At 38.1% G+C, this 24,268-nt stretch overlaps 1 protein-coding gene across 7 annotated transcripts in view; it reads left to right on the forward strand.

Moving 5' to 3' along the window:
- Positions 1-23,947, forward strand: part of LOC148359226 (rho guanine nucleotide exchange factor 9) — a 43,606-nt gene extending 19,659 nt beyond the window's left edge. For 6 of the 7 annotated variants that reach the window (XM_088344427.1, XM_088344429.1, XM_088344428.1 and 3 more), the window contains 5 exons: positions 412-541; positions 1,888-2,019; positions 8,176-8,419; positions 11,453-11,521; positions 16,819-23,947. In XM_088344427.1, the coding sequence (XP_088200553.1) occupies positions 412-541; positions 1,888-2,019; positions 8,176-8,419; positions 11,453-11,521; positions 16,819-16,994 (751 nt within the window). In that variant the 3' untranslated portion in view covers positions 16,995-23,947. Of the gene's footprint in view, positions 1-411; positions 542-1,887; positions 2,020-8,175; positions 8,420-11,452; positions 11,545-16,818 lie in introns of all 7 variants that reach the window. The other variant, XM_088344432.1, reaches the window with a different exon arrangement.
- The last annotated feature ends 321 nt before the right edge of the window (positions 23,948-24,268 follow it).

Consider the following 24,268-nt stretch of genomic DNA (forward strand, 5'->3'; position numbering starts at 1 on the left):
AGCTCTAGGTCATTCACAGACCAGGCACTCTCAGCTATATCGGGACAGGTGCCAGCTCTGCTAGCGAGCCATGCCAATTCACAGTGTTTAACTGCAATGGATCTGCCAAGTATAGGCCTTCCCTCTGACAAAAATACACACACACACACACAAACACTATATTTCGATCCATTACAAACAGAATCAGGGAGTGGAAAATGATCCACTTGCTTTTTACAGTCGATAGACAAAGTGGGTAATTAAAACTCATTCGTGATTTTGTTTTTGCCTGCTGTAAGTATACATCTTGTTTATAATACGGGATATTTAACTGTGTCTTTAAATAATGCAGCACCACCTCATTTTAAAAGTTCATCCTGGCCCCTTAATTTCCCAGAAGTTATTCCGTGTACTATGCATCCATGTCTGCAGTGACTATCGTTACGTGGCAGCAGCCTTGGCAGTAATGCGAAACGTCACCCAGCAGATCAATGAAAGGAAGAGGAGGCTGGAAAACATTGACAAAATTGCTCAATGGCAGGCGTCTGTTTTAGACTGGGAGGTATGTAGCTTCTGAGTTCAAATCTCTTCTCACTGGGTCTGTACAGTCACAACTATATATTTTATGTCTATGAAGTCTTATAACACTCAGCTCTTACATTTTCGACACACACAGACACACACACATACATATGTATTTATATACTGTATGCGTGGGTTTCCTCCGGGCACTCCGGTTTCCTCCCACATTCCAAAAACATGCATTTCAGGTGAATTGGCCGGTCCAAATTGTCCCTAGGTGTAAATGAACGAATGAGTTGTCTGTCCCTGTGTGCCCTGCGATTGGCTGGCAACCAGTTCAGGGTGTCCCCTGCCCACTGCCCGAAGATGGCTGGTATGGGCTCCAGCCCCCCGCGACCCTAATGAGGATGAGCGGTACGGCTAATGAGAGGAGATGAGATATATATATATATATATATATATATATATATATATATATATATATATATATATATATATATATATATATATATATATATATATATATATATATATATATATATATATATATATATATATACATACACACACTTAAATACATACACACAAACACATAACGTAAAATTTGGACTATAAGGCCCACCTGATTATAAGCTGTGTGTACCCGTATTTACAAAGAAAATACGGTACGAAGAAGGTGCTTTAATAATTTACGGTACCTTAACCCCTTAATGTTCCGCCGGACCACTGGTGGGCCGCCGGACTTTTGATAAACAAATACTTGTCTGTTTATGTCACCATCCACCGAAATACATATCATTGGAAAGGCTAAACTCTTGTGATTCAATATATCAATAAATGTCATCTTCCAACACGACAACGACCCGAAACACACTGCAAGGAAAACCAAGGAGTGGCTCCTTACGAAGCATATCAAGGTTCTAGCATGGCCCAGCTAGTTTCCAGACCTGAACCCAATTGAAAATCTTTTGGAGGGATATATATATATATATATATATATATATATATATATATATATATATATATATATATATATATATATATATATATATATATATATATATATATATATATATATATATATATATATATATATATATATATATATATATATATATATATATAATGATAGCAAATGCATATGAACAAGACAAAACAACATGTTTTTTTAAATAACTGGACTGGATTTTCCTTTTGGGGATATACTGAGGGGTAGAGTTACACAATTGCACTTCTGTTTGCAGTTCTATGCTGACGTTATTCTAATAGGATGGTCTGATGACGAATGCTTGATTAGAAGAAGGAAAAGCAATACACATAAAGGATTTTGTTTTTTAAGTGAAAACCTTCAGTGTATTGATTTTTGTATTTCCTTGATGTGCCTAGGGAGATGATATCTTGGACAGAAGCTCTGAGCTCATCTACACCGGGGAGCTGTCATGGATCTATCAGCCATATGGGCGCAGTCAGCAGCGAGTCTTTTTCCTCTTTGATCACCAGCTGGTTCTCTGTAAAAAGGTAAAATGTGTTTCTCTGTTCACTTTCTCGTTTTCATTTTTCTTTCCTTTTTCTCAAAAACATCCTCATGAGGGAGATCACAAGTTAGGCCTGCTTTGTGCATCCTGTGCTGACCACAGCAATGCTTTATGACTTCACAGCAAGTTCTTGCTTGGATTGGGACTATACATTATTACCCTAGACACATGAGCCCTCGGTGAAGTCCAAATACTCAGCACATTTCTGAAAATGGAGCTGTGCTACATTGAACCAAGATGCACCAAGGCTCTGCTCCCCCTGTCAGACAAATGTTCATGCTTGACTACACTTGACTATACATGTACGCAGGCACAAATACAACAAGACACTTGGGCACACTTTCTCACTGAGGGGGAGGAAATGCAACTTTGCACGCATGCAAATAAAACCTGTAAACAATTATCTGATAGTTAGCACACAGGTGCAGTTCATATATGGGTTGCTTACTGCTGGTGTCTTCATATATCATTTACAGAGCTCAATCCATGTCAGCCAATCATTTCTGGCACCATTAGTTTCAGTGTCTGTGCTCATCTCAATCTATCCAGTGTCACTTAAAAAGCTTCTAGGTTATGCTGAACTATGTTATATATATATATATATATATATATATATATATATATATATATATATATATATATATATATATATATATATATATATATATATATATATATATATATATATATATACCCGTGAATTCTGTAAAGATCGCCATCTATATATCGGATTCATTGATCTGAAGGCCGCCTTTGACACCATCTGCCACTCTTCACTGTGGAACATCCTCCAAGCTCTCAGAGCACCACCCAAGATCATAGCCCTGTTCAAGCTGCTCTACAGCAACGCAGAGAGCTGTGTCCGTATCAACGGCATTGACTCCGACTGGTTTACTATCTCCAGCGGCGTTCGCCAAGGCTGCGTGGCTGCTCCCGACCTTTTTAATTGCATCATCGACCATCTGATGTTCAGGGTTAGTGAGCGCATCCCCGGAGTGTCTTTCGGCAACTACCACCTGACTGACCTAAAGTATGCTGACGACACCATCATGCTCAGTACTTCCTACAGCCAGCTGAGAGACGCTCTGGGCATTTACAGCGAAGAGGCAGCGCGGCTTGGCCTCCAAGTGAGTTGGACGAAAACCAAGTTCATGAATGTCGGTGATGGACCAGATCCACCTCCCATCCAAATTGGTAGCGACATCGTAGAGCCTTTCAAGAGCTTTGTGTATCTGGGGTCCATGGTGACAGACAATGGGGACCTAAAACCAGAGATTCTCCGCAGAAGAGCCCTGGCAGCATCTGCTCTGCAGTCTCTCTGGAAACCACTCTGGCGGCACCAGACCATCGCACGCAAGACGAAGCTCCGCATTTACAACCTCGCCGTACTCTCTATCCTGCTTTATGGCTCAGAAACATGGCCCCTGAACGACACCCTGGCCACAAGAATAGACGGTTTTGATAGCAGGGCTCTCAGAACCATCGAGAACATCAGGTGGCCCCAGCGAGTCTCCAATAAAGAGCTCAGAGCCCGCACGTGCCAGCCCCGAGCATCTTCCTTGGTCGCACAACGCCGCACCCGCTGGTTTGGCCATGTCCTTCGTCTACCACCAGACCATCCGACACGAGCCATTCTCCAGTTTGACCCAAAGGCCGCAGGTTGGAGACGACCACGAGGGAAACCCCGCACTCGATGGCTCGACGTCGTTGCGGGCGACCTCCAACAACACGGAGTTGCTGTAGAGGATGGACAGCTGGCACAAGACCGCCAGCATTGGAAAAACCTGGTTCATCTCGTCGGCTCAACGCACAGGGACGGGACCCCCCGACCTTCGCTGGAGCAATAATCAATCAATCAATCAATATATATATATATATATATATATATATATATATATATATATATATATATATATATATATATATATATATATATATATATATATATATATATATTGTCACGGTCGCCTTGGTGACCAGTCTGCCCCGCCCTCTGGGCAACAGCTGAAGCAGTTCCACTAATTGTGGGTCTGCTATTTAAGGCTGCATTGTGGGCTCTGCGGTTGCTGGTTCATTACTCTTATACACAATCCCGGTCTGTTATGCTTGTCCTGTTTTAGTCTGTTATGCCTTGTCATGTTTTAGTCTGTTATGCCATGTCCTGTTGAGTTCGTGCCGGAGGAACTCTGTATTGTTCTGTTTTGCCCCGGAGTATTGGGCGACTTTTATTTTATTAAATAAAACTTATGGATCGTCAACGCATTTGAGTTCTCCCTTCATGCCTCCTGCCTCCGTTCTGGTCCGGTCACCTTCCACGCCACCATGCCTCGTGACAATATATATATATATATATATATATATATATATATATATATATATATATATATATATATATATATATATATATATATATATATATATATATATATATATATATATATGCACATAACTTCCTTTACTCGCATTTTAAATCTAGCGACAAGCCTCTCGGGCTGCTATAACCCCCCCATCTTCACCCGCATATTGTTCTTATCCGAATCGTGCATGGATGCTGATGCTTATCTCTGCATGTTCATTAGGTGTTGTGTTTTTCATTTTATCACTCCTGACCTCATGCGGCTGAATGTTGTTCAGTCCTAAGGCCATAGTGCTGGAGTGATTAGTTTGTTTACATAAAAGTGAATACATTTGCTTTGGCTGGATGCACCTTAGTTGCACGGTCTGATTTAGCTTTCGGCCTTTTGGGAAATTGTGATTGTGTGTTATATAATTCTTCATCCATTCTTCCTGTTTGGTTTCCCTGAGGTCAGGTAGCACATCAAGTCACGGAAGCCCATGGTCATTTCTACCTCTTTTTGGGGTATGTCAAGGTCTTCCCAAACCCAGCGTATCTTACTTCAGAGATGCTCTCAAATGACTAAGCTTCTCACCTTATATTTAGGGAAGAGACACATCATCCCGCAGGGAATAATCTTTTTGGAAGGGAGCATCAAGGATCTTCTCAAAGCATGTGACCCCTGGGTTCCCGCAGATCCTTGAAAAGTTTAAAAGCCTTTGAATTCAGTATTCTAAAAATAAGGCTTTAATTGGCATTAAAATGTCTTAAATCCAATTTCCTAAAGTCTTAAAAAATGTTCACACCTGAATTAGATTTATATTTGTTTGAACCCAAAATATCTAGTAACATTTATCAATTGTTTTTTTTAATAATTTGCCGATTTACTTTGGTGGCAACATGGCGTGACCACAAAAACGGAACTATCAAAACGGTGATGTGGTTTCAGTCAGGCCTTTCAGAGCAGACACATGTCTTAGGTCCATCCACAATACACATGACAGTTCAGACAGAGAGGATTACTTTGGATCACAGTAAAATGTCCATTTAATGAGAAGTGGCTGTTCGACAAACGTTTTCTGTAATGGCTAAAAGCTGTGTCAGGTAATGTGTACGAGGCACCATGTATTGTGTGCAAGAAACATTTGTGTTATTTTGTTGATTTTATTTTAGTTTTGAATCAAAAGTCATCAAAAAAGGCTTGTGTTTAACTTGTATTTGCTGTAGGAACGCTGGCTCAAATTGGGGTAGAAATATTGATTATCTTTTCTATTGAAGTATCCTAACTCTTTCCTACTCAGAGATGTGCAAGGGGGTCAGATCTAAGCAAGTGATGAGCCAAAGTAAAACGGGCATATATTATGCCTTTTTGGCTATGGAGGTCAATGAGCCGTACATTCTCTGGTCCCTTACCTGACAACTATCTGCCATGGTTGACCCTGCTTGAGGTGTAAATCCCCGGACAAACATAGCTCTAGAAGTGGTGGGTACTATGTTGTCCTCTGTCAAAACCGATCTGATGACAAGGGCACACCCACACTAGGGTCATAGCGAGGCTTCTGCTCACCCTTCTAGCACACTTGCTGGTAAAGTTAGTATTTCTGCACAGATCTCCAGTTGAGTATGCTTGGGAGAAGTAGGCCAGGGAGCAGTACAATTGCCCACACATTTGCACAGCCACGGGAGCAATCAGCTCATAAATTGTAACCATGACATCACCTGTAAGCAATACATTGTACTTTAAAATGATTTGCTACTGTGTTGTCAAATTCGCTTTCCTTCAGAAATATTTTATTTTGCACATTTGCACATATGCACGTAAACATTTAAACAAAGTATTTACCCTTTTAAACCGTTCACAGTCTCGTTACTTTGCCAATTTAGCAAAACGTAAGCTTTTGTTTCACGGATTTCACCTGTCACGAGTACTCTTTGGAACCGATACCCCATAACAAGAGGGATTTTTTTTTTTTGCTTTTGTCTACTCCAAAATAGCATAAGAAATCCAATCCGACCCGGCCGCGTGTATAAGCCCAAACCCGACCGATTAACTTGAACTGAGTGACCGGCCCCGAAGCTGCACTTCGGCAACGTAGTGCGCATTTCGGCTGGAGCACGCGCTGCTTCGGGTTTACTCCGGGCTCGGCCTGTCAAATTAATTACTTTAATGCCAAAAGTGCAGTGCCAAAGTGTGTTACTCAAGTAAAAGTACTGTTACTTTTGAATAATATTACGCAAGTAGAAGTAAAAACCTGAATAAAACTAAGTGCACCGAACAGCATGCATGCTGTGCAGATTCTCCACGAAGAAAAAAAAAACCTGAGCGAGAAGACAATAACATCAGTTTAAACTACTAAACTGGGCTCACTAAAGCTGAAAAAATACTGCACAATATGGTCTTTAACATGAAACACACTGGACGTCAGCTCTTTCACACCTTTGCTGCCCTCTAGCTGCAGAGGGAGGCATCTGGTTTGTATTTGTTAAAATAATCACAACTTTTTATAAAAATGAGCTAAAGAATTGCTTGACTCTAAAGTACTAAAAAATGTACAGCAGGCCAGAAAAAAAATCTTCCAACGGGCCTGTCTGGCCCGTGGGCCGTATGTTTGATTTGACTTCAAACTGAGACATGCCATAACCATTTTTTCTCTCTCATGCATGTCTTCCAAGGAGGCTGCAAAGCATGGATTGCTCGGTTATCAGGTGTTTGATCACCAGGAACATCCTTTGACCAAATAATCCAATTATGTTCTATTTTGTGGGTGTTATCAGATCACAGTTGCTAATCAAATCTTGTTTTTATACTTCAAACATTTTGGATTGTAGCGCATTTGATTTTTGGGGTCGTTGATTTATAATCAATTTTAACAAGTATAATGAGCAAAAGTAAGCTTTTCAAATATAATAAGCACAAAGGGTTAAACTAAGTGACTGTATTTCTCGTACTATATTCCCGTATTGTAAGGCGCACCACCAAAAAACAGTATTTTGTCTTTTTTTTTCATATATAAGATGCACTGGACTACAAGACACGATGAATGTTTGAGAATAGAGAAAACAGTTTGTCATCACGAAAGAGTGAAATAAATGCAAAAGGAAAGCACGACAAGGAAAACACTTTTTTTTGTTTCTGATTATGAATCATACTTTGTGTTTATTTGTACCTGGAATTACAAAAACACTGTGACAATGAGATAAAATATATTGCTTTTTTCATGTGCCGTCTGTATCACTGGTGGTCTAGCGTTTAGGTTTCAGCTCTCTCACCACGACTCAGGTTTGATTGTCGTTGTATAAGTCGTTTTGCAATTGATCAATCGATTGATCAATCATTGCATAAATATGGTAAAAAAACAAAACATAAAACCGTGTGCAGTAACGCATTGAAATAAATACGGTATGCATTGTAATTATTAGGCCCCAGTTTATTGCATAATATAAAGTGCACTGGGTGATAAGATGCACATTCAAATTTCTGGTCTTTTGGGTTTTGACATGCGCCTTACAGTCCGGAAAATATGGTAAAAGGTTTATCTTAATCATTTCCCTTGTCTTTGCAATACTTCTGAATGCCAGTGTTAAAATAGTGTTGATGGGCATATTTCCCATATTACTGGCATCCCTCTATGTGCAAAGTGGGTGTTAATATATTTGGGCAACAGATGGAAAGGTTTAGTAAGACAGACTGTCGAGTTCAATTGAAGGTGGCTTGTTGACACCCCGGGAGGAATATAAACACACACACACAAACACACCACATATTTCACTGCACACAATTCATCTTTCTGTTCACCTCACCAGGATCTGATACGACGGGACATTTTGTACTACAAGGGACGCATAGACATGGATCGTTACGAGGTGCGGGACGCCATCGACGGGAGGGACGACGACTTTAACGTGAGTGTGAAGAACGCCTTCAAATTGTGCAACAAGGACAGCGACGAGATCCACATCTTCCTGGCTAAGAAACCGGAGGAGAAGATCCGCTGGCTCAGGGCTTTTCATGAGGAGAGAAAGATGGTGCTGGAGGATGAGAAAATCGGTAGGTCACGATTTTGGACACTGTTTGCTATATTTACAAATCAAAGCATAGCATACATATTTTCAGTTATTTTATATAATTCTTTTGGGAATGTTTCTGCGTTCACTGTTTTTTCTGTCAGGTTTTTTTGGGGGGCATTACTGTTCCTCCAATAATTTAACTTTAAACACATTTTGTTAGACCATATCTGATACGTTTATTGTTTATTTAGATATCAATAAATTTTAAACTTACAAACAGAACAAGAGAGGACTAAAAATAACCTTCAGATAAGAAAATTCCAATCTGTTCTAAAGGTTCTTCCTGAGCCCTTTTTTTAATTGTATCTCATAGTTTACAAAAAGCAGATTAACCTTGAAAGGTGTAGAAATCAAAGAGCAGCAACATTATTGGCTGATAGTGACAATGATGTAAACAGTGCATAATAGTCAAAATAACAGTCAGCACTAATAGCCAAAATTACGAACAACCCTGGCATCCTATGCAATCAGCTTAAAAACGGACACAAGCATAATAAACTTATTAGATAGATAGACAGACAGACAGACAGACAGACAGACAGACAGACAGACAGACAGACAGACAGACAGACAGACAGATAGATAGATAGATAGATAGATAGATAGATAGATAGATAGATAGATAGATAGATAGATAGATAGATAGATAGATAGATAGATAGATAGATAGATAGATAGATAGATAGATAGATAGATAGATAGATAGATAGATAGATAGATAGATAGATAGATAGACACTTTATTCATCCCGATGGGAAATTCACAATTGTATTATTTAATATTAATTAGCCAATTTGAGTCAAGAATGGACTAATCAGATATTTAAGCTGATTTGACCTAGCTTGCAGTAAATACAGTAGTTATCCACATACCAAACCTCCCAAAATGTGTCACTCTATCTAAAATAACAACATAAAAATTGACGTGTTTTAATGCAACATTTTTACAAGTTGTATGTTAGGGGAAAATGTATTTCTTTGAGTACATTAGCCACGCTCTTGGAAGAACATTTTGAATATTAGTAGTATTGGTTTGCGTTCCCCGCTTGATTTCTTAAAGTGGTTATCAACCAAAAGGATTTCAAGTCAAGTTCAATCGTATTTATTTGTACAACCCTCGATCTATAAATACAAAAAAAAAATTCAGCATGGAAAAAAAAAAAGAGAAAACTATGAAACTATAATCTTCCTTTCAGGATGACTTGGCTGCAATGGATTTTGCAAGGGCATTATCAGAAAAATTACATTTATCATTAACATTAAATATAGGCGATAAAGAAAGTAAAAGGTCCAGTTGGCAGCTTCCTGTCCCAAAATCTTGAACTGATGCAAAAGCGTTTTAGATGATGGCGTACAAAACGTCAAGGTGTTGCATGCACCATGCAACATTCAGGCTCATCTTTCTCCATCAAGGACAAGAAAACAAAACTATGTCAACGTCTTTCATATGCCATAGAATATAAGTTTGTCCTACATCTAAATTCAAACACTTCCATTGAGGTTGCAGATGGTATCTCAGAGGGAAGAGCATTCCACAGCACCGGGGCCTGAATGGTGAACGCTCTCGAACCTGAAGCTCTCTTCTTTGATTTGGGAATTGCTAGTAGACCAGCATCTTCCGAGCGACAGATTCCCAACAGGAATATAGTGTGCAATTAATTTAGAAAGATAATAGGGCTCAGGTTCATGAAAACAAAACCTTAAAGTCACATCTTCGTAGGGAGCCAGTGCAGGTCAGCTAAAATTGGGCTAATACTTTCTTGTCCTTGTCATAAGCTTTGCTGCAGCATTTTGCGGCATCTGTCAAAACAATGTTATGTTCCATGCGCTTTACTTGTCTAGACAACATAGTTTTTATATATCTGTATGTGCAGCCACTATAACAGTTGCTCTAACTTCAGCTAATGATTAATTACGGGTCTATTTTAAAAATAAGATGAACCGTGATTGGTAGTTATTAAGTCTGAACCTTTATTATGTCATCATTACGTGATATCATTTTCAAAATGTCTGTCCTTAGAGGTAGGTAAAATAGGTAGACCTCGTTTTTTAAATCATTTTATAACCATAATTTTGATCAAAATGGAATGTTTGGACTATTGCGGCGTATTCAAACATGTTTTTTTTTTCAAAGGAGGTTGATCTCAGATTTAAGAGTTGAGTATCATATTGGTCTAAAAATGTGTTATCGGACATGTATTTATTTTTTACCTGATTGTGTTTACTGTATTACCGTAAATTATAAGCCGTACTCACCACATTTTGAGAGGAAAACCGATTTTGTACATACACAAGCCGCACTTGTATATAAACGGCATGCGCCCACATTTAAACATGTAACACAAACACAAAATTAACCCAAACCCGACTTCAAGTCCCGCGATTGAAACTAAATGTCCTTCATCAAAGTCCACAGTCCAAAAATCACAGCCGTCAAAATGAAAGGAAAATGATACCGGTACTTAAGGTTTGATGCAGACCTGCAGAGTCCAGGTCCCGTTGAAAGTAATCCAAGGAAAAAAGTGTATATTTCCAAAGGTAAGGGTGGAAAAAATATCCGCCCCTCATTTTTCGTTCACCCGTGCAAATCAGAATAAGTGTCTAAAATAAATACATTACAAAAATATACAGTTGCAAATACATATTATACATGGGTTACACATATTTACAAAGAAAGACGGTACACCGAGAGAGTTTTCAAAGCTTTAATAATAATAATATAGCTTTGACAGGGCAGTTAATGGTAGCAACACTCGAGCGCCGCTAGCGGCCGTTACAAAAATTACATAAATTGGCCGCATCACTGAATAAGCCGCAGGGTTGAAAGTTAGAGAAAAAAGTAGCGGCTAATAGTCCGGAATTTATGGTACATTATCTATAGCTCCTATCTTTTATAAGAGTTAAAATGTATTGGTTCCAAATACATTTAATCATTGTTGTTATTTTTGTACAGCTGTCTACTATTGATATTGCTTATTTAAAAAAAAAAAAACGCTGTGTGGTTTTCTGTTAAGGTTTTGAGATCTCGGAGTACCAGAAACGACAGGCGGCCCTGACAGTGAGAAAGGTGACCAAACAGAAAGGTGAGGCAACAAGAAGATATCAGGTGATTTCCATTTTCTTTTTCTCGCTGCTTTGCTCTGTCTTCTCATCGTTGTTTACTATTAGTTATATCTGTTTTTGGGGCTCTACGTCAGTTTACTTTCTTTACAACATACAAGCACTGGAGAGGTGCAGTGGATTTCGGATAACGTTATGTCTTTCATTTGTGTTAAATGTCTGTCTGCTCTCATGAAATTGATTTGCCACATGAAACTCAAGCAATTCTTAAGCATCAATGAAAAGACAGAGGGAGAATTTGCATGTGTTATTCAGTTTTAAAGATGACACCTGCCTAAATGGCATCTGGATCCGAGTTCATAAATATCTTCAACCGATATCATACCCCCATCCACTGGTTTAAAATAGCATTATACACCTTTTTTAAACTAAATTGGGGCAAAATAAGTTTTAATTTGGCAATGATATCCAGAGATTAATCTTGAACTTCTTATATCTATCGCTTTTGTTGTGAGACTGTTTAAGTGGGAGCATATGTAAGATTAGCTCCCAAGCTTGGAAAAGGATGATATGTTCCAGCTCGAGATGAAGAGCTTTAAAGTCAAAGTTGAGCTATTAACAGTCAGTCACAATTTTCAACAAACTTAATTCTTTGAGATTTTTGTTCTGTCGCTTATGGTAAAATCTGATAACTAAAAGGACAGTCAGTGTCTGAAGTTTCTATCCATCTCAACAAGGCTGGCATTTACCAGATGTTCTTTAGCCATTTAAAGACTACACTTTTTAACATTTTATGATACGCACTAATTTAATTAGAATTAAACAGCTTTGTAAATGATGAGTGCATATACACTTGAAACGTGTTAACCACAGGTATATAAAATTAAATACTAATACCAGCAACAAACATTGGTCAATACCATTATTATTTCAGCGTATCAGTACTCACAACTACGGCAAATTCAATGCCTTCCCTCTAATGGCAGTTTTACCATCACAAACTACAATTTTAGAATTGAGAAGGTGGAATAAATCGGTGTTCATTCCACACATTTTTATGTTGGGATTTAAAGGAAATTGTTTGATCACAAATTTTTGGGGGTCAGAAAGTACTATTCTTATCAATAGCCTTGTATCAGTATCGATTGATTACTCTTAATAAGTATTAGTATCATGTTAAATAAGTAGTATATAGGCAATGAATGATATGTTCTACACCAGGTTTGTCAAACGTGCAGCCAGCGGGCCGGATTTAGCCCATTGAATGATTTAATCTCGCCCACAATAAATATAGGATTGTTTAGCTTTTTACAAAAAATATTATTTTTTTAATCACCAAGACATTAAGATATAGAGAGACAAGTGAGGTTTACTTTAATTATCGCCTGCACACATAGACTACGTAGCTTCGTGACTTTTCTTACCTTTTTGACTACATCAATGTTGCCGCACGTTTCCGTCTTTTTTTTAAGTAGAGTGTCTTTCGGCTCGGCTCACTAAACAAAGCTGGCTCCTCAGATTCTTTGTGTTGCTTTCATCCATATATTAACAGTTATTATGTAACATTATGCACAAAATTACTTAAAAGGGGAAGAAAAATAAGAACTAGACAAATAGGAAAAAAGACAAAAAGGAAAGGAGAGAAAAATGGGGAGGAACCACGAATAAAAAAATGTGGAAAAGCAAGATGTAAAAAGAGAAAGAGAAAAGAAAGTAACAAATAAAATAAAAAGAACTTGACAAAAGTTAAAAAGGAAAAAGCAAATTGAGAGAAAAAAGGGGAACACAACAAGGGAAAAAAGGAAAAAACAGAAGAAGTGAAAAGTTACCAAAAAAATTAAGAAAACAAGAAAAAATAGAGAAAATGTTATGTTTAAATCCAAGCTTAAATAATAATTCTATTCTATAGCATATGAATAACCTATATTTTATGTTGACAATATCTGTGTATTATTTGCCCTCATGTAGGTTTTAGATCAGGTGATGGTGTCATAATAGTCTGTGGTTTGCAATAATCTGTTGTCTGTGCACCCCTTTGAGACTCTTTGTGATTAAGGGCTATACAAATAAACATGAGTTGACTTGACTTTCTAAATGGTTGGACCCCAAATGCAACATGAGACAGGAGCAGTTTTTTATAGTTTATTACAAGTGTGGTGGCAGGGAGCGCGCTGTCTGCGATCAGGAAGCCGGTGTGACAAGAACCAGATCTGGTAAACTAGGAGCATTAAATAAGAATAAAACTCACAGAGAGAAAATATTGGTCAGCACTGAGGAGCACAAAACACAAATGAAAATGAAAACATAACAATATTTAAATATTTTGCAAATTATTTGAATGTATCAGTCAATCTTTTTGCCAACATTGTGCCCTGCGACTGGCTGGCATCCATTTCAGGGGGTCCCCTGTTCACTGCCCGAAGTCAGCTGGGACGGGTTTTAGTGCCCCCGCAACCCTACTGAGGATAATGGTGCAGATAATGGATGGACTTCAAGTGTGATTAAAACAGTTCTGTATTGTGAAACCAACTAAATAAATCCACATAATGTTAGTATACTGTAACGAAAGACACTTTTTAATAACAGAAATCTGCAGTTTGTGTAAAAACCACTGACAAGTGTGTGCAGTGCAACCTTTTCCCATAGCCAATTGATTCAAATAAAATAAAAAACTTACTAGTGTTGCCGGAAAGCCAGCAGAATGTAACTTCATTTGATCTCCGGTTTTGGACATGCTTGATAATAATTTGGTTGCCACATGTAGGATTCATGTTGATCACCATTACTCTGAGAGATGCTTGCAGACTTTGTGTGATTGCTCAGACCTTTGGAAGCTTAAAGGGAACATTGGCCGTAACATTTTGTAACAATTTTTAATCAACTTCACAGTCTAATCACATTGATTGATTATATTAAATGTGGTAGTAAGGTAGGGTCGCGCAAAATTAATGTTTTCACTGGATGCCAAAACATATACAAGGCACTGAAATTTGTGTCTTTCATAGTATATAGGACTGAACCTTTGTATTCACTTTAATAGATTTGTGAAGCCCCATCAAACAATTGAGAATTAGCTGTGACAGTTTTTTTTACTTTGGATGAGTCTTATGTAACTACAAATGCAACTTTCTAGTGACATTGTCATGATTAAATGAGGATAAAAGACATGCCAGACAAACCCTGGACCCACTTGTCACTATTGCTGGTGTCATCCTTTGCATTTTTGCCATTCTAGTTTTGGTCTAGTTTCTTTTGTTTCGCATGACTGATGTTGTTGCTATGGCCAGTTGCTCAATAAGCATGACCACCGATTAAAGTATGAATTAACCAATGACCACTTGTGGATGTTCTTTCTGGCGTCTGTCTTCTAGATGTCTTATCCAAGTAATTGTTGTAAATGTGCTGTATGTGTACGTGGCTGGCATGAAGTGAAGTACTCTTTTGAATTTCAGATTCATTTATAGATCTCATCTTGAGAAAGAGGGCTATGTTGTATGGACATGGTTTGAAAATGTTAAAGGTATATGCATAAGGATTCTTTTTAGATCCAGCACAATAAGCAACAAGCTGCCATGGCAACTGCCAAAACAGCATTGGGAGGGTGTTGTCATTAACGAATGGTACTAGAGCATGCAGTCAATGTTCAATGTGCTGATAAGCTGTATCTCAGAGGAAAAGCTTTCTCTATCAAAAATAGATCAAACCCTTCTCACTGCTGCCAAAACAGTGTTTGGAAAAACTACCTGGGACAAAGCAGTCCTGATTAACCCCCAAACAATTGATTCCTGAGATGCCATGGCAACTTTCTAATAATTCATCCCCAAATATACTTGTCTGTAACAACGCCAGCATACCTGTGATGCTTGTAGACCAGCTCAATGACATTGTAGAATGTAGTTCAATTCACTTAAATGCTATCTGTTGGGATTTATTTTCACCACATTTGTGTTTTTGAGTGTTACATGTGCTATTCAGGCAAATACCTCCTGAAAAAATGGGTATGTTTACTTGCAGAGCATCTTCGGATTGAAATTCAAATTTACTTTTTTGGACATATCTGAGTAAATTATTTACATGACTGGTAGCAAGAGTTAACTCTATGTACAAGGCATTTGGGAGTAACCCGATTGGAAGGGGCAAAGAATGAGCGTCATTATTACGCAAATTGATGTCATTTCCACATTTAAATATTTACATACAAAAAAAGATGGTTTTATTGATGTCTCTCACCACAATCACTGGGACACTATAGTTGTTTCTTTCTTGCTCCAAACGCATTAATGATGTTTCTTTGTTTGTTAAAAGATGGGCTCGTTCTTTTCTCTCAAGAAACATGGATTTACACGATTTATATATTGATACAACTGTGGAATTTGAGCTGTAGTTACATAAAATTAAATGAAAATGTTATCTAAATCAACATATTTACATTAGGCTTGTATAATTGTGTCTGTACTGTACGACCAAGTCTCAAAGCGGCAAGAATGGAGAAGAAAAAAAGCCAAAGAAGAAATTGAGCATGTGCGTAAGGCATTGGATTAACCAACTGGGTTAACACAAGTATTCTGTTTATGGATGGAGTCACACAACCTTCTTGAATTGACTATTTGCAGTTTGAATACGAACTCATTTGGATTTCAGCATTTGGCCCAACAAGACCTGAATATCTGTAAAATTCTAATCTTAATCCATCTTAATTTACTTTATATAAACCAGCTATGTGAAACATACGTCACGCGGGCATGCAAAACATATTTTTTTCCACCATATTGTTTGTGAAAAAATATGTTGTGTTTACAAAGGTTTCCCGTCATATGTGATATTAATATGTAGGGTAGGTTACTATTATAGGCTGAATGATAGAGCATAATAATAAAAAACGAAGCTAAACGTTTGGATTTGAGATTCTTTTACTAATCCAGCCCGCCTGAGAACCGTAATGCTGAATCCAGCCCCAGAGCCAAAGTTTGCTATCCCTGATGTAAAAATACAGAATTTATCGTGTCCACATTGTGACAGTTCTATTCTCTTGACTTTGCTTGAATAGCATCTTCTTTGTGTCATTACAAATGGTGGATCCCGCTTGTCATCTTTTTCAGCTGTCTTCATTTGATCATATTTTGGGTTTAATATAAAGGAATGTTCCCAATGAAATCTCATTGATATGCTTTCACCTGCCTGCTAGGGCAGCATGAATAGATGTTGGGATGGCGACCAGTCAGATGACGATATTGACGATATTTTTATCTTTGCTTTGTGCCTCCCTGCCCCTTCCCCTCTTCATCCCCTTGCTTTTCTGCATCTGCTGCTGCTTTTCTAGGTGTAAACAGGTGCACGCCCCCCTCGTATCCGCCTCCGCAGGAACCCCTCAGCGCGGGGCAGTACGAGGTCACGGAGGACATGGCACAAGGAGAGGTTTTTGAATTCAGTCAATCCAAAAGAGGCCAGGCTCCTTTCTGGCAAAATTTTAGTAGATTAGCTCCATTTAAGAAATAGACTCTTCAGAAGGACCAGCTATTTTTTTTCTTAGAAGCACTAAACACTGGATGATCGTTTCCCACAATGAAAAAAATATTACAACACACTGACTTGTGGACCAATGTTAATAGTGGGTGCGGTTAAAAGCAGCAAGAGGACTGAAGACTTTTTGGGAAAAATGGGCTGGGGGGGATACAACATAACAATTCATCCATGTTGAAAACGTTACTTATCCTGTTCCTACAGCTTGGTCAACCGCCACTTGCACTCTCACTCTAATCCAGCAACTGTATCAACACACCATCTGAATGTCCTGGGACTTGTTGAGATTGTTGTCTTGCTCTTCTTTAGATCCTTTTACCTAACACACAAGGTGTCCAAGATATTGCCGTGCTGCTATGAGAGACCTAGCGTTGCATTCTTGTGAATGTGTGTCCAAGGGGGACGCTCGACTCTGTTCCCGCCAATTACAGACAGTATTTGAGACCCACCAAATCCTTTCGTCGTCATCCCACCACCTTTATCTCAAATGCTCGACCAATACGATTCAGAAGAAGCATTTGAACCCTCCAGAAACCTGCCAGCGGCCACCGTGATATGACGGCTCCAGGAACCAATCAATAGTGAGAAAGTAAATCGTATTAACATTCTTTCACCAAGCAGTTTTGACAGGGTATTCATATCCCATCACGCAGAAGGTCAAGGGGCTGTGGGTTGCAGGGAGCTTGCCGCTCGGTTAAACCTGCTGGGAGTATGAGATAGTCAGGCTGCGCTCCATCTGGCTGCATCGCGCCAGAGCCCCTCCCCATCCTCTCCTCAGAGACCACCCCTTGTAGCACTGTGCCGGCAGCTCCGGGACTGTTTGGAAAGAGCACGGATCCACTTCTGAAAATGCACCGAAAATAAGAAGTTAGGTTGATCCTTATTTATTTTATTTTTTCGTGTTAGCTCGTTCATAAATTAGTTTTACCGTATTTTCCTCACTACAAGGCTCACCGGGTTATAAGGCGCACCCCCTAAAGAATGAGGCACATCAATCCTGTGAGTGGCAACGAAATAATTATCTTGTGTGATATTGTTTTCTCATATAAGACTCATCAGACTTTGAGGTGCATGGAATTAAAACTACAGTAAGGGCTAGTATGGTGCTCAAAATAAAAGTACCATTTTTGTGCATGGACTTATTAGTTGATATTGCTGATCACAATTGCTAAAGATTTGATATAACAGGATTCAAACCTGGATCCGGTTGGGAAGAGCGCGGTATCCTATTATTTACACCACTGGTTCTTAATGAGTGTGACTTCAGAACCCACCATACCACCCTAATAAAAAGTTACAAGTCTGCGACCCAAATACAGAAAAATGTCCACTTCTCAAATGTATCCTATGAAAATATTTTGCAGTTTAAAGCAATGATAGTAGAAAATATTCACACTTTTAAGAGAAAAAAACAAAAGACCAGCAAATCCAAAACAACTTTTTGGTGTATCTAATGATGAATCGGACTTTGAAGGACATTAAATAAATACATGGTCAATTTTATGTTGGTATTGTGTTTATAATTTACGTTGTCAAAAAATGATTTTTATCATGGTCTCACTTAATTGTCATTTACAATACTTAGTATGAGCTAAGAAAAAGTAAAAACACAATAGTATACGGCTTTTTGTCACTTTGTGTCGTCTCCATTCTCCAACATTCATATCTGGTATCGTGACAAAAAACAGTGATAGTGAGCAAAGGCCTAATGAGTTATCAGTGTCCCTAGTTGTAAGGAGTCGGCGCTCTCCCCATTTCCACCCAGTTTCGATCCTTCTTGCCAACATTATTATGCAATCGTGGTCCGCGATATTTTTCCACTGATCAAAAGTTGCACAATTATGGTAATTTACCGGCATGCATTTTTAATTCAATCCGTATACAGCGCGCACTGGATTATAGGCCGTACTTTAAAATTTCTGGCCTTTTTACGTTTTTTTACTGAGCCTTATAGTCCAGGAAAATGCATAACTTATTTTGTTATGTTTACAGCGGGACAGGACAAAAAGGATGGCTTATCTTTTTACGAAACACTTTTGTGCGAGGAAAACTGTCTTCAAAAGAGGTAGTCCCCCCCCCCCAACTAACACAGGGAGGTTATAACCGGCCAAGTGAAAACACCATAGGGGTATGGCAGCACAAAGAGGGATGAAAAGTGTAGCAGGCGTTTTGTGATTGGGATTCAGGATTCTTCACAAATCTTGGCTTTCTCCTTCCATCATGTTGTTTATTCAGATTGGATCCGTGTTCTGGCACGGAGCTCTGCGGTATTAACAGAATTTCTGGAGATGGGCCTGATCAGATGGATTCCTTTAACCCACAACAAACAAGAGGCTTCTTCCGGAGGCTTGTTTTTTTGGGGGTGTGTTTTAGTTTTTTATTTGTAAATGGAATGTAAGCAAAACATCCGGCCATGTGTTGGGGAGTGCATGTTGACCTAAAACACATGTCATTTTGGAGTTCATGGGCAGTAGTTTGAGCAAGGTTCAATCAATGGCTGAATGATTATCCCAAATTAATTTACGATTTTGATTTTTTTCATATTTAGATATTTAAAGCAGAACTGAAGAAAGCAAAACTAATGTCCTGAGAATCACAAAACCACCGTGTTATTTGTATGTGGTCCCTGCACTTCAAAAATACATTCTTACTCCATTAGTAGAAGAAGTTTATTTTAATCATACTTTTTCTTGTTTTAAGATATTTCATATCATCTGTTTTGGGATAATCATCCTTCCCTACTGCCACTGGCATTCGGAAAGACTGATTTAGTATGTTGCTGTCACTTGTTTGCATTTTAGCAGGCCTTGTTGTTTCCTGGGAGTAGACAAATCAATCAAATTTGCCGTACTGTTTTGTTTCAGGAAAAAGCATTGCCACAGGAGTGTAGTCTCTCCCAGTCAGATTGTCCTGCAAGATATTTCCTTTGACCCACAGCATACGGTTCCTTGACCACAATAACCTCAGGTCCAGTGCTGAGCCCGCCACTCCTCCTACCCCCTCCCCCCGACGATGCAAACGCACACAAAGACACACAATCATGCGCACTTACTGGCCCATCGTGCTGCGGAGAAAAGAGATGCTATCTAACAGTGCCTTCCAGCATTCCACTAGTGATTATCTATTCCGTTTCGCAGGCAGATTCGAATTTGTCATGGATTCCCCTTTAGCGCGGGACTTGCAACGGTCCCTTTCCTTCCCCCCTCGCACGAGAACCACTCGGGGGCAGATCTCTTCCGCACGAGTCGTTTCCGTGCACGTGGCGCACTCCTGAACACGTACAGTGGTACCTCTTCATTTGAGTTTAATTCGGTCCAGGATCGTGCTCGAATTGCTCATGTAAAGAGTGAATCGTCCCTATATTACCAGTAAGTACATAAAAATAAAAGTAAAATAAAACGCACATTCAAATAGTAATACATAAAAAAACAGGGCTCATACGGATGTTGGAAATCCCTAAAAAAGGCTTGAATGACAAAGTTGTTTTCACAAGTCTACTTAAAAATGAAGTCAACACTGCTTTCTGGTGGCTTCGCTTTGCCATTACATTTCTGTTTTCTTCATGATTAACGGCCGCTGGAATTAGTTTGTATGGCATTGTCCTATGAAGCGTCATCGCCCCCTTTGAGTCACGCCCAAGAGGACAGTTGCATGCAACACTCAAACAGTGCACTAGAAAATCTGTATTAGTGCGAGGACTACGAATCAATTATGGAAATTATGATGGGCCATGCAGAAAGTTAGTGTATTGAATTGAACAGTATTGGGAAAAAATTGAAGATTCTTATTACTGTCATTTTTTTCCCAACACCTACATTGGGAGAGAGTTGTTTGAAAAATATTTACGAATTGTCCACAAATATATTTGTGATGTATTCTAGATCTAAAAATCATATGTCTTGAAAAATAGACTCGCAAGATTAAAAACCGCATATGTAAATTGCAGATCTATTTGTTGTTCTGAAAATACATGATGCACACTAGATATTCTTTTATGGTTCTGGAGAAATTGGAAAATTGGCTTTGAAAGTATGTCAAAAGTTCTTAAAAATGTCCATAAAAATGTGTACGAAACGTTATCCACGTGAACCCTAAATAGGTGTAAATCACATCATATTGATCACTCAAAATAAGATGGTATTAACGAAATAAAATGTGACGTGATTATAAGCGCTTACAATTTGGGAGTCGCCGTAACAAATGTGTGCACATTGTGCGGAGGTTGGGGGGTGCAAGATCGCATACCTGTCGACTTATATACCTTTTACCCGTATTACATACATTTTGATCATTTCAAATTGTGTACACTGTTTCACAGTTTTTAAATGGGAATTCCTTTTTGTTTTAAGATCGATCTTGTTTTTTTTTTTGCTCTAATACTGATCGTTTTGGTCAATGGTGGCAGATGACAACGTCATGGCATATTGCTAATATCTTTGTGGTCTTCTATGTAGTCTGTCTTGCTGTGAGTAAATAGGTAGCGCGTTTTGTTTGTTAGGTTAATTATTTAGTAAGGAGGATAAGCAATCATTACTAAGGGGTGCATTTGCCTGCTGTTGACAGGTATGAGATCAATAGACAGCACAATTTATTTATTTATTTAGCCTGTAGTAATTTGCATGCGCTAACTGGACAAGCTGATGCTGGGAGTAAGCGGTCGCAAGAAGTGACCGGTCTCTAGTGGTAGCCTCTGGGACTGCTCATAAACTGAATTTTTCTTCGCGTGGTAGACAAGTTTCATTTTGCAAATAGAACTCATTTATCAAAATTCTCGTGTTTAGAGGTGCTCATATAAAGAGGTACCACTGTATTTTGTTGAAGACATAATAACGCCCCCCCCCCCACCCCACCCCTTTGCATCGCCGCAGTTATCTTGCACAAACATAAGTTATTCTGATTTCAGAAACAGTTCTATAGAAATGACTTAGAGTATTCATTTATTGTTGAGAGAGGATTTGTTTGGAAAAAATATATATATACATATATACTAGTTTTGCTTAGTCAAGTTAGAGTATACTGTTCATAGAATATTATAAGCAATGAGTTATGAATTAAATAAATAAAAGTCATCTATTTTAACTTTATCAGCTACACACTGTAAATACTGTAAAAAGAACAGATCATATATTTGGATATTGGTATTTTGCGTTGGAGACGAATGTTGTGCCAGTTCTAGCGTATGGTAGAGCTCAGTACCAGGTAAATGCATGCTTGTGGCATCCAATACTTTGCATGAGACTTAAAACAACTCTTTAAGGTTTTTTTTTTTTTTTTTTTTCTCTTGCCATGAAGCATTCGGTTGTGAACTCACTGCCATTTGTCCAGAGGGAGTTCTGGCCTCCACTCGCCTTGTGTCACATTTACGCTTGTAGCTTTTGCTCTCCTTCCACGTCAGGAAAAGAAAAATGGGACGTGACCTCGAGTGAGCTCTCGATCGATCAAACGAAAAGGGAACGTAATTCTCTTGTGCCAAATAATTTCTCATTTTATATTCAAATCGACACTGGCATAGCCGTAGTCGCTGGTTGTTTGTAGAAACCATTTAACTATTTATTTAAGTTTTAGATCTGAGGCAAAACGGGTAAAGTTTTTCTATGACCACAATATCAAGAGTTAGAACTCTCGATTTTTTTTAGTCGAGCAGAAGAGCAGAATCTATCGGAACTCTAGAGATGTGCTAAAAATAACCCTAATCTAGAAGACGCACGCAGAGTACTTCTTTCCAATTCATATCATGCTCCTGTTTCCAAATGGCGCTCTCAAGTATGACAACTTGACAGTATAGATAATTCTTCTTGTTCATATTCATTCAATTCATAGCCAGTGTCCCGTTATCTAGTTTTACCACTAGTGCATCTTGATTAAGATGTTTTTAGGCTTTTATACAAAGCTAGTCGATTCTTTCTTCTCCAGTCACAAACTAATTGAGGCATCCAACTATGGAGGACCAAAATAAATGCTAAAATAAACAAAAGTCAAAGTACATGATAATATATTATTAAAAAATGAAATATAAATATGTACACAAATATAGGTGGAAATAAAATCAACATTACAATCAATATATAGAGTACATACACTACTGTTCAAAAGTTTGGGGTCGCCCAGAAATGTCAATATTTTTTGTTTGAAGGATATTTTTTTTAATATTACATAAGTCATTATTTCTAACCTTCTCAATGGCCAGACTAAACTTGTATTTTAAATCTCATTTGATTAATAAAAAAGGCGACTTTTCATGGAAAATACATTGTCTGTGTGATCCCAAACTTTGGAACATCAGTGTACATAAATAAATCTAAAATCAATACGAATGAAAAAAATAAAATCGTAATCCAAAATAAATGTGGGGAACAATTCAAAACTAAAATTGGAAATGCTCTGCTTTCACTTGTATTCATTTTATGCTGTTAGCGTGAAATGGGCTCCAAATAAAGGGTGGAAGGGGTGGTCTGAAGTATGTGTCAGCCAGTCATACATGCACTTATAACCCCACTCATTGTTTTAACCTAATGTTTTTCAACCAAGGCACACTTTCTCATTGAAAAATCTCAAATCACTCTTTACATAAAAATGTATGAGTTCAAAGTTTAGTGGACACTCAAAATAGGGACAGATGGCTTCAATGGATTTTGGACTTGCAAGGAAAACAGGAAAAGAAGCCAAACCTCTGAGAGATTCTTCCCCTGAGCCCTTTCTTTATATAAAATCCCCTAGGTTACAAAAGGTCCACTCTAAACAACAACACGATTGGCCACTGATGATAATGATGTAAGCAGTTTATAATAGACAAAACAACAAACATCAGTACAAATAACGAACTAGTATTGTATGCAATCACTTGCAGGTTTCCAATAGTAAAAACAACACATTTAACAATTTATTTAAAATAATTACCAGCACCAATTTCAAGTTTTTAAATTTTTAATTATCGTCACTTATAGTCACTGTGGGTCAGAAGTAATACAACTTATTAATATGAATTATTTTGAAGTAGTTTGGGAAATTACAGTTTTATCTGCTTGTGAAACTAAAATATTTTTAACTATTTGATAAATATTTTTGAAAAGTGAGAAGATTTTAAAATCAGGAAGATTGTGTGCAAGATCTGTAGCTAATAGAATGAATTATGTTCTGCAGAGCAATTTTAAACTGCCTTAAAGAAAATAAGTTATTAAATATCCTGTACAACCTTTTGAGCAGATAAATAGTATTTGAGATCATTTTGGTACAAAAATGTATCATACACC

The sequence above is a fragment of the Urocampus carinirostris genome, chromosome 9 (assembly GCF_059441175.1).
Source record: "Urocampus carinirostris isolate Australia breed hairy pipefish chromosome 9, RoL_Ucar_1.0, whole genome shotgun sequence".
NCBI classification, from domain to species: domain Eukaryota; kingdom Metazoa; phylum Chordata; class Actinopteri; order Syngnathiformes; family Syngnathidae; genus Urocampus; species Urocampus carinirostris.